General features: G+C 46.7%; 1 protein-coding gene across 2 annotated transcripts in view; it reads right to left on the reverse strand.

The window, feature by feature from the left end:
* esr2a (estrogen receptor 2a) overlaps positions 1–12,103 on the reverse strand; it is a 159,178-nt gene that overhangs the window by 65,550 nt on the left and 81,525 nt on the right. For both annotated transcript variants that reach the window (XM_059648914.1, XM_059648915.1), the window contains exon 3: positions 10,423–10,589. In XM_059648914.1, the coding sequence (XP_059504897.1) occupies positions 10,423–10,589 (167 nt within the window). The remainder of the gene's footprint in view (positions 1–10,422; positions 10,590–12,103) is intronic.

Below are 12,103 nucleotides of genomic sequence, written 5' to 3' on the forward strand. Positions count from 1 at the left end.
GAGTCGGTGATATCCACAGACTGAGAGATGTGGAAGAGCACAAGGTGGCAGTGATTAGGAAATCCTAGTTCAGTGAAGGACAGGCCTGAGAAGTGAATGCTTCTGGATTTGAGACATTTAGGGAAGAGTGTTAGGGAATGGAAGGAATAAATGTGGTAATTTTGATTCCAAGAAGTGTTACATGCAGTACTATCAATTGGTCCAACATAGAAATATAGAAGATTGGAGTAGGAGGTTTCCATTTGGCCCTTCAGCCTGCTCTTCCATTCATCATGATCATGGCTGATTGTCCAAATCAGTAACCCAATCCTGCTTTCTCCCCATAACCTTTGATCCCATTTGCCCCAAGTACTATATCTAGTCGCCTCTTGAATACGTTCAATGTTTTGACATCAACTACTTCCTGTGGTAATGAATTCCACAGGCTCACTCCTCTTTGGGTGAAAAAATATCTCCTCATCTCCGTCCTAAATGGTCCACCCCGAATCCTCAAATTGTGACCTCTAGTTCTGGACACCCCCACCATCAGAAACAACCTCCCTGCATCTACCCTGTCCAGTCCTGCTGGAATTTTATCAGTCTCTCCGAGATTCACCTCATTTATAAGGGACAAGACTGGCATGATACAGGATGGATTGTAGTCTATCAATCCACTGCATGAAACTGCTCAGAGAGAAACAAGGAAATTACAGCTCGCAAATCATCAGGAAATTACAGCCAGCTACAAAATACTTTGGTGTGTTGTTACTATCCTAACCTCCGTAAGGCTTGTTAAGGTCAAGCAGAGAGGTGGGGATCAGTACCTTCAGTGTATTCAGGAGAGTTTCATACCTATGCTTCCTGTGTACTGAGGAGTTCGGTGATGTTCGCTTTCACCTCTGGGGAATGGGCTGAGCCAAATGGACCAAGTGTCAACACAAAAATGTTACAAAACAGTGATGACAGGGCCACAGGACATAGTTTGGCAATGTGACAAGGCAAACAGCAACCGAGAGGAACAGTAATTAAATTATTGCTTGCTAATACACAACTTCAAGGGGACATTAAGTTGAAACTTTCTGCGCGGGACCAATTTATAGAATCTGAGAGGAGAGTGCTGACGGATTGGTCTGCAGTTGGTGTGGGGATGTAGCAGGGACTGTTAGCTATTGAACAGATAAATATTACAACACAGAAGGTTACCATTCAGCCCAGCATGCCTATACTGTCTCTCCAAATAATCATTAGGACCTGGAGCCATTCTCCTTCTTCTACCCTCTACCTTTACTATGTTTCCATTTAAAGTAAACATCAAATGTCTCAACTCAACATGAAATAGCTGGTGCAAATGCAAACTTGCTGGTCTGGCAGCATCTGTGAAGGAAAAAGTACAGTGAATGTTTCCTCAGGTCTAAGGAAGGGTCACTGGACTCGAAACGTTAACTCTGATTTTTTCCTTCACAGAGGCTGCCAGACCCACTGAGCTTTTCCAGCAACTTCTGTCTCTGTTCCTGATTTACAGCATCTGCAGTTCTTTTAGATTTTATGAAGTAGCTGGTGTCTGTGTATCTCAGACAGAAAAAGAGAGAGAGGGAGAGAGAGAGAGATGGTAAGGAGAGATTTACATCTTGTGAATGAAGTGAAGTGGTTGCAACTTTGTCAGTTAACTAAGAAATTAAATATTTAAGCTAGAAGTGATACTTCATTTAGATTGAGTGTCTGTAAAGGACATTGTTGGGAAAAGGGCTGATTTTTTTGAACTGTTTGTAGGTAGCATTGTGCATTTTTGTTTTGTGAAATAAGTTTTTTTTGTGAAAGGTTTAGTGTGAATGTGTCCACTGACTGACCACCACCAGTAACCAAACTGCAAAAATAAACTATATTCTCACTAATCCAGCCGGATCATTGGCTGGGATTGTAACAAATAGAAGGGGTCAAAAGGACTCTGCAAAACAATATGAGTAGGTTAAGTGAGTGGACAAAAGAACACACAGGTTTGGTCAATTTGAGCTTGTCCACTCTTTCAAGCAGAATAGAAAAGTAATATATTACTTAAATGAAGAGTTTTAGAGAACTCTGAAGTGCAAAGGGGCCTTGGCATCACTGGCAAGGGTGGTATTTACTGAACCATCCCTAACTGCCCTTGAACTCAGTGGTTCGCAGTTAAGGATCGACCATGTTGGTGTGGGTCAGGAGACATACGTAGGTCAGGCCATAAAAATAGGAGCAGGAGTAGGCCATTCAGCCCCTCAGGCCTGCTCTCCCACTCATTGAGGCCATTGAACAGAAAATGAGATCATGGCTAGCCTGACACTCATTTCCAAAAACCGAAAGAACTGCGGATGCTGTAAATCGGGAACGAAACCAGAAGTTGCTGGAAAAGCTCAGCAGGTCTGGAAGCATCTGCGAAGAGAAAATCAGAGTTAACGTTCCGGGTCCAATGACTCTTCCTCAGAAGCTTTTCCAGCAACTTCTGCTTTTGTACCTCATATCTACTTTCCTAACCCTTCCCCTAATGAACAGGCATCTCTCTGTCTCAGCTTTAAATATTCACAAGGACTCTATCCCCACAGCTCTCTGTGGCAGAGAGATCTAAAGATTCATAGACCAGGGAGACAATGGCCTAGTGGTATTATCACTGGACTGTTAATCCAGAGACCCAGGTAACGTTCTGAGGACCTGGGTTTGAATCCCGCCACAGCAGATGGTGGAATTTGAATTCAGTAAAATATTTGAAATTAAGTATACAATGATGACCATGAATCTATTGCCGTTTGATGGAAAAACACATCTGGTTCACTAATGTCCTTCAGGGAAGGAAACTGCCATCCTTACCTGGTCTGGCCTACATGTGACTCCAGACCCACAGCAATGTGGTTGACTCTTAACTGCCCTCTGGGATGGGCAATAAATGCTGGCCCAGCCAATGATGCCCCCTCATCCCATGAATGAATAAGGGAAGGACAACAAATCTACCTTCCTCAAAGCCTCTGCGCTCAGCAACATTGCTGTAAAGTGAGCCTGTGGAATTTCCTGCCATAGGAAGTGGTTGAGGTTGAGCAGGGAAGCAGGACAGAGGGGCCGAAGGGTGCAGGTACATAAAATCAGCGTCACGGATACACAGGGGGGTTAAAAAGGCATTGGGCACACTTGCCTTCATTGCTCAGGCCATTGAGTGTAGGAGTTGGGAAGCCATGTTGAGGTTGTATAGGACACTGGCGAGGCTGCTTCTGGAATACTGTATCCATTTCTGGTCGGCCAGTTATCGGAAGGATATTATTAAGCTGGAGGGCGTTCCAAAGAGATTAACCAGGATGTTGCTGGGTATGGAAGGTTTGAGCTATGAAGAAAGGCTGGGAAGACTGGGACAGTGTTTTTTTTCCCACTCGAGCATAGGAGGTTGAGAGGTGATCTGAAAGAAGGTTATAAAATAATAAGGGGTATAGATAGAGTTAATGGTTAGTGGTCTTTTCCCCAGGGTGGGGTATTTCAAGACTAGAGGGCACATTTTTAAGGTGAAAGGAATGAGATTTTAAAAAGACATGGGGGCAAATGTTTTACACAGAGGCTGTTCATGTGGGGAATCAACTTCCAGAGGAAGTGATGGGGATGCGTGCACTTTCACAACGTTTAAAAGACATTTGGATAAGTTCATGAATCGGAAAGGTTTGTATGGATATTGGCCAGGAGCACACAGGTGGGACTAGTTTAGTTTGGGATTATGTCCAGCATGGACTGGTTAGACCGAAGGGTCTGTTTCTGTGCTGTATGGCTCTGTGCTTCTAAGTATAGGAGTTGGGAGGGTCCTGTTGTGGCTGTACAGGGCATTGGTGGGGCTACTTTTGGAATTCTGTTTTCAATTCCGGTTGCCCTTCTATAGGTAGGATGTTGCTAAACCTGAGAGGATACAGAAAAGATTTACAGGGATGTTGCCAGGGTTGGAGGGTTTGAGCTACAGGGACAGGCTGAATAGGCTGGGGCTATTTTCCCTGGAGCGTCGGAGGCTGAGGGGGTGGCCTTATAGAGGTTTATAAAGTCATATGGTCATGGATAAGGTGAATAGGCAAGGTCTTTCCCCTGGGATGGGGGAGCCCAAAACTAGAGGGGCATAGGTTTAAGGTGAGAGGGGAAAGATTTAAAAGGGGCCGAAGGGGTAACTTTTTCACACAGAGGGTAGTGTGTTTCAGGAATGAGCTGCCAGGGGAAGTGGTGGAGGCTGGTACAGTTACAATATTTAAAAGGGACCTGGATGGGGACATGGTTAGGAAGGGTTTAGGGGGATATGGGCCAAATGCTGGCAAATGGGACCATGTCAGATTGGGTTATCTGGTCAGCGCAGATGAGTTGGACCAAGGGGTCTGTTTCTTTCTGCATAACCCTATGACTCTATGAGTTAAACATACTCCTTAGGAGTAAAGGGATAAACGGGTTTGGGGGTGAAAGCAGGAACAGGGGATTGAATTGGACTGATCAGCCATGATCATATTAAATGGTGCAGCAGGTTCGGTGGGCTGAATGGCCTAATACTGATCCTATTTTCTATGTCTGGACGTTTCTGTGATTCTGTGTGTTTGGGCCATCATTAGATTCCCTACTGTGTGGAAACGGGCCCTTCGGCCCAAGAAGTCCACACCGCCCCTTGAAGCATCCCACCCAGACCCATCCCCCTATAACCCACACATCCCTGAACACTACAGGCAATTTAGCAAGGCCGATCCACCTAACCTGCACATCTTTGGACTGTGGGAGGAAACCGGAGCACCCGGAGGAAACCCACGCAGACGCGGGGAGAATGTGCAAACTCCACACAGACAGTTGCCCGAGGTGGGAACTGAACCTGTGTCCCTGGTGCTGTGAGGCTGCAGTGCTAATCGCTGAGCCACTGTGCCGCCCTAATCATGGCCACTAATGTTGGACTGAGTAAAACTGGGAACGTAAACTGGTCCCATAGTGCAGCAATGCAGAAGATATTGGAGATGGAAATTATATCACGCTCTCTCATTCAACAAGAGTTTTAACCATCTTTAATGTTTCAGGAAGGTGATGGCTATTTGATGTCTGAGTGAACATCAACCTCACTTTGCAATGAGAATCTGTATGTATGTAGCAACTTTAATGTAATAAAACAGCCCACTTGGGGTCTCAGGGGAATGTGAAGTGGGGGACTGATTAAAGAGGGAGGTTTGAAGGAGAGCGGAGGAACTGAAGTGTGGCCGAGAGCTGAGGGTGCAGTCAGGCGAAAGAGCACGCAGCATTGAGGGAGTGATTAAGAACAGATAGGAGGCCAGGAGGTGACAGTGGTAGACTAAACACAATGACTGTACTGTGAAAGGGATTTCCTCAGCACTCCTGTATGATCGAGATTGTCTGCAGCACCTAGACCGTTAGGCAAAAAGGTTTCAGTCGCCATGGAGACTAGGAATTCAATCTTCTAACTTTGCTTACTGTGTCGTATTTATCAGTTGTAAAAATTGCTGGTCTTTTCATCTTTTCACTAATTTACATTTTTATGATCTCTTTTTGTAACAGAAACCAGCAGAGAGCAGTTCACAATTACAATCCGCTGACAGGCAGATAGCAACAGGTAACAGAGTACAGGCTTCTGGCAGCTAACTACAGGCAGGAGCAGCTAACAGGCCGCAGAGTATGGGCTTTTGAAAGCAAACTATAAACTGCCGACTACAGACACAGGCAGAGGGCTACAGGCAGCAGAATAAAAAATACAGGCAGCAGACAGTCAGAAAGCTACTGACAACAAATAAAAACTGATAGTAGAGAATAGACAGCAGACAAGATTGGAAACTGCAGATATTCTAAACGAGGGCTCTCCAGAAAAATAGTTTGAAGAGTGGCCAAGTGGATCACAGCAACCAAGTGGATCACAGTAACCAAGTGGAGGGAAGATTTTTACCAGAACATTTTGCTAAACCTCAGTGCTTTTGTGTCAGTATCACCCAATAAAACAGTCATGATTTGATTTATTTGAATGAAGCATTAGTGGCCAATCTATTGAAGCTTACTTTGTGAATGTCAGTCTCAGGTACTTAGCTGATCCTGTTTGGACAAGCTATTTATGGTTCACAATTAAATCATTGAGCTGGTTGTAATCCTCTCTCTGCCCCAGTGAGGATTAGGATATTAAGTGTGCACCTAATTCTGGAAGATGTTGAACTAAATTTAATCTCTATTGGGAAAAAAAGATCTATTTTTGAGTTTAGATTTGCAGTTGTATAATTTTTGCAAGGTCACGGATAAATCCTGTGGTTTTTCTCTCTCAAATTGGTGTTGCCTCTGGTTTCTATCAGACTTTGTTGACGATCTCTGGTCCATCAGTGCAGGAACTGAAGTGTCTGTCACTGTGGCCCTCTCTCAAATCACTTGACAACAGGACAAGGGCAGCAGATATATGGGAACACCACCCCCTGCAAGTTCCCTTCCAAGCCGCTCCCCATCCTGACTTGGAAATATATCGCCATTTCTACACTGTTGCTAGCTCAAAATCCTGGAATTCCCTCCCTAAGGGCATTGTGGGTCAAACTACAGCACATGGACTGCAGCGGTTCAAGAATGCAGCTCACCCCCACCTTCTCAAGGGGCAACTAGGGACAGGTAATAAATGCTGGGCCCAGCCAGCACCTGTGAGGAAATTTCATTTTAAACTGATGTCTCTGTCTTTCCCCTGCACGTTCACTCCACAATTTCTTCAAATGGATTCATTCACCAGTGGATATGAAGATGGCTCCAACATCAGCCCTGAGCTGGTGGCAGAGCCTTCAGTCTTTATCACTGCATTTCAAGGTCCAATGGGAACGTGGAGCTCACATGTCAGCCTGGGAGTGCGTGCTCCCTGAATGTACGCAGAAAATTATCAAAGTCATCATTCAGAAAATCAGAAATCTCATGAGGCCAGGGAATAGTCCAACAGGTTTATTTGAAAACACAAGCTTTCGAAGCTTAACCCTTCCACTTGACTTCACCTGATGAAGGAGCAGAGCTCTGAAACACTTGTGACTTCAAATAAACCTGTTGGGCTGTAACCTAGTGTTGCAGAATTTCTGACCTGATCCACCCCAGTCCAACGCCGGCGCCTCCAAATCATTGTTCAGCAAAATGGTAATACTGCCACTGGATTCTAACCTAGAGACATAGGGAGGCGATGGCCTCGTGGTATTATCACTGGACTATTAACCCAGAGACCCAGGTAATGCTCTGGGGCCCTGAGTTCAAATCCTGCCACGGCAAATGGTGGAATTTGAATTCAATAAACATCTGGAATCCTTTTCTGCTGAAGGGTCTAGGCTCGAAACATCAGCTTTTGTGTTCCTGAGATGCGGCTGTGTTCATGTCTCACAAACCTTATTGAATTCTTTGAAGAGCTGACCAAACACATGGATGAAGGTAGAGCAGTGGATGTGGTATACATGGATTTAAGTAAGGCATTTGATAAGGTTCCCCATGGTAGTCTCATGCAGAAAGTAAGGAGGCATGGGAAAGGGGGAAATGTGGCAGATTGCATTCAGAATTGACTGACCCTTAGAAGACAAAGGGTGGTAGTGGATAGAAAATATTCAACATGGTACTCAGTTACGAGTGGTGTACCACAAGGATCTGTTCTGGGTTCTCTTCTATTTGTGATTTTTGTAAATGGTTTGGATGTAGGAGTGGAAGGGTGGGTTAGTAAGTGCGCAGACGATATAAAGGTGGGTCGCGTTGTGTGCAGTGCGGGGGGTTGTTCTGGGTTACAAAGGGACATTGATAGGATGCAGAGCTGGGCTGAGAAGTGGCAGATGGAAATTAGCCCTGAAAAGTGTGAGGTGATTCATTTTGGAAGGACAAACTTGAAAGCAGAATACAGGGTTAATGGAAAGATTCTTGGCAGTGTGGAGTAGAGGGATCTTGGGGTTCATGTCCACAGTTCCCTGAAAGCTGCCACCCAGGTGGATAGAGTTGTTAAGAAGGCGTATGGTGTGTTAGCTTTCATTAATAGAGAGATTGAGTTTAAGAGCTGTGAAGTTATGCTCCAGCTGTACAAAAGCCTGGTTCGGCCACATCTGGAGTATTGTGTCCAATTCTGGTCACCTCATTACAGGAAAGATGTGGAAGCGTTGGAAAAGGTGCAGAGGAGATTTACCAGGATGTTTCCTGGAAAGGAGGGAAGGTCTTATGAGGAAAGGTTGAGAGAGCTAGGGCTTTTCTCTTTAGAACAACGAAAGGTGAGAGGTGTTTTGAAAGAAGTGCACAAAATGATCAGAGGTATAGATAGAGTGGACAACCAGAGACATTTTCCTAGGGTGGGGGTAGCTATTATGAGGGGGCATAGTTTTAAAGTGAGTGGAGGTAGATATTGGGGAGACATCGGAGGTAGGTTCTTTACTCAGAGTGTGTTTGGGGCGTGGAATGCATTGCCGGAGAGGGTAGTGGAGTCAGCCTCATTAGGGGCATTTAAGCAGCTATTAGATAGGCATATGGATGATAGTGTAAGGTTGGGGTGGGGGTTAGATAGACCTTAGAATTAGGGTAAAAGTTCGGCACAACATTGTGGGCCGAAGGGCCTGTACTGTGCTGTCCTGATCCACGTTCTATGTGCTGTTCAAGGCAAAGATGGTCAAGAGGGTGTGGGAGGAACTAATTGAGGGGGTATTTAGATGCTGGGTCAGTTGTTAGTTCTAAATCTGAGATAGATAAATTTTTCTGATAATCAAACGTTTTAAGGGATATGGCCCAAAGGCAGGCATATGGAGATCAGCCATCATCTCATCGAATGAACATAGAACATAGAACATGACAGCACAGTACAAGCCCTTCGGCCCTCGATGTTGTGCTGACCTGTCATACCGATCTCAAGCCCATCTAACCTACACTATTCTATTATACACTATAATGGGAAAACGTCAGTTAACATGTAGAAAATAGGGAGGATGGGTGGGGGTAGGGAGTAAACGATAGGATAGAGCCCAAAGAGAGAGAAAGACAGTCGGACAGACAAAGGAGCTGCTATCCAACTGTCTTTCTGTCTCTTCGGGCTCTATCCTATCGTTTACTCCCTACCCCACCCATCCTCCCTATTTTCTACATAAAGACCAACATTTCCCCAGCTACCATCAGTACGGAGGAAGGGTCACCAGGCCCGAAACGTTAACTCTGTTTTCTCCTCCACAGTTGCTGCCAGACCTGCTGAGCTTTTCAGCAACTTTGTTGTGGTTCCAGGGGCTGAATGGCCTATTCTTGATCTTATGAGAGATGGGAGTGAAGCACAAATACTGGCAGGGACTGGTTGGGCCGAATGGCCTAATTCTGGACTGCATACTTCATGTAACTTAGATAACAAATTGTGAAACTGGACGAACACAGCGGGCCAAGTAGCTCCTCGCTCCTGAGATGCTGCTGGGCCTGCTGTGTTCATCCAGCTTCACACTTTGTTATCTTGGATTCTCCAGCATCTGCAGTTCTCATTATCTCTACTTCATGTAACTTGATGTGTTTCTCTCCATCGTTTCTCCAGTCAGCCCTTGCACAAAGGAGACCGTTGCGTGAGTAAATGGATGGAATCGGACTCACCATTAAAGTCCAAAGATACATTTCCTTATCTAACGCCTAATCTAACACACAACAGATCTCAAGAAAGGTGTTTGCGAGGGAGGGGATGGGGTTTGTGAGTGAGGGTAAGGGATTTACGAGGAAGGCTAAGGGATTTGCAAGGGAGGGGAAGCGCTTTGTAAGGGGAAGGGGTTTGCGAGGGAGGGGATGGGGTTTGCGAGAAAGGGGAAGGGATTTGTGAGGGAGGGGATGGGGTTTGCGAGGAAGGAGAAGGGATTTGTGAGGGGGGGAAGGGGTTTGTGAGGGAGGGGATGGGGTTTGCGAGGAAGGGGAAGGGATTTGTGAGGGAGGGGAAGGGATTTGTGAGGGGGGAAGGGGTTTGTGAGGGAGGGGAAGGGATTTGTGAGGGAGGGGATGGGATTTGCGAGGAAGGGGAAGGGATTTGTGAGGAAGGGAAAGGGATTTGTGAGGGGGGGAAGGGGTTTGTGAGGGAGAGGATGGGGTTTGTGAATGAGGGGATGGGGTTTGTGAGTGAGGGGAAGGGTTTTGCGAGGGAGAGAAAGAGGTTTGCGAGGGACAGGATGGGGCTTTGCGACTGAGAGGGTGTTTGAGGGTGACGAAGGGATTTGTTAGGGAGAAAATGGGGTGTGTGAGGGAGGAGAATGGTTTAACGAGGGTCTTCTATAAAAAGGGGAAATTAAATGTTAAAAATCTAACGAGCTGTGTTGGTTCCTGAACAGAGGAGGATGGTCAAAAATCCTTCAACTCACCCCTCTCTCAGGCCGGTGACAGTCACGAATGGCACACCCCTTACATCTCCTCTGCACAGGACCATCACCTTCACCTTTAGTAACACTTTCAGCCTGAACAAATGCATCACAGAATCAGCAGTGGGTGGCTCCTTACCTTGGATGCTTCTCTTGAAGAATGCTTTGCATCCCTCACAGGACCACACGCCGTAGTGATAACCCGAAGCAAAATCATTACAAACAGCACAGAAGTGGGCATCCCGCCTCGAACAAACACTGTTCATGGAGGAATTGGGCGGCACCAGCTTTTTCCTCAAATTCTCCCTAGTGAACCGAAAGAGAGAATTTGCATTTATATGAAACTCAGCACTGACTCTCCAACAGTGCGGCGCTCCCTCAGCACTGACCCTCCGACAGTGCGGCACTCCCTCAGCACTGACCCTCCGACAGTGCAGCACTCCCTCAGCACTGACCATCCGACAGTGCGGCACTCCCTCAGCACTGACCCTCCAACAGTGCCCACTCCCTCAGCACTGACCCTCCGACAGTGTCCACTCCCTCAGCACTGACCCTCCGACAATGCGGCACTCCCTCAGCACTGACCCTCCAACAGTGCGGCACTCCCTCAGCACTGACCCTTCGACAGTGCGGCACTCCCTCAGCACTGACCCTCCAGCAGTGCGGCACTCCCTCAGCACTGACCCTCCGACAGTGCGGCACTCCCTCAGCACTGACCCTCCGACAGTGCCCACTCCCTCAGCACTGACACTCCGACAGTGCCCACTCCCTCAGCACTGACCCTCCGACAGTGCGGCGCTCCCTCAGTACTGACCCTCCAGCAGTGAGGTACTCCCTCAGCACTGACCCTCCGACAGCATGGCGTTCCCTCAGTACAGTTGGGAGACCACGTTGAAACTGTACAGGACATTGGTTAGGGCCACTTTTGGAATACTGCATTCAGTTCTGGTCTCCCTGCTATAGGAAGGATGTTGTGAAACTAGAAAACGTTCCGAAAAGATTTACAAGGATGTTGCCAGGGTTGGACGGTTTGAGCTGCAGGGAGAGGCTGAATAGGCTGGGGCTATTTTTTCTGGAGAATCAGAGGCTGAGGGGTGATCTTATAGAGGTTTATAAAATCACAAGGAGCATGGATAGGGTGATTAGCCAAGAGATAATGGGAACTTGCGATGCTGGAGAATCTGAGATAACAAGGTGGATAGCTGGATGAACACAGCAGGCCAAGCAGCATTTTAGGATTAGGAAAGCTGACGTTTCAGGCCTAGACCCCTTTTTGATGAAGGATCTAGGGCGGAATCGTCTGCTTTTGTGCTCCAAAGATGCTGCTTGGCCTGCTGCGATTAGCCAGGTCTTTATCCCCAGGGTAGTGGAGTCCAAATCTAGACGACATAGGATTAAGGTGAGAAGGGAAACATTTAAAAGGGACCTAAGGGCCAGTTTTTCCTCACAGAAGGTGGTGTGTGTACAGAACGAGCTGCCAGAGGAAGTGGTGGAGGCTGGTACAGTTTCAGCATTTAAAAGGCATGGTGAGAGTTCAGGGAGAGGTCGTTCCTTCTGGAATATATGCTGTGATGTTTGGCATTTTTCCCTGCAGGAATGACGGTCCAATGGCTGATAAGCGCAGAGAGACTGAGACTTGGAGAAATGAAGGAAGGAGAGGTGAGAATGGATCAGAAGGGACTCATGACACTGGGGGAAACTGCAGCCAGTGGTGAAAAACGGGGGGCTGGATGACAGCGAGAACAATGCACAACATCACTCAGTGAAGTATTTACCCTGTACCAACTGGTTAGGGTTTGGAGTGTACTGTCTGAGAGTGT

Source organism: Stegostoma tigrinum, chromosome 10, assembly GCF_030684315.1.
Source record: "Stegostoma tigrinum isolate sSteTig4 chromosome 10, sSteTig4.hap1, whole genome shotgun sequence".
Classification (NCBI taxonomy): Eukaryota; Metazoa; Chordata; class Chondrichthyes; order Orectolobiformes; family Stegostomatidae; genus Stegostoma; species Stegostoma tigrinum.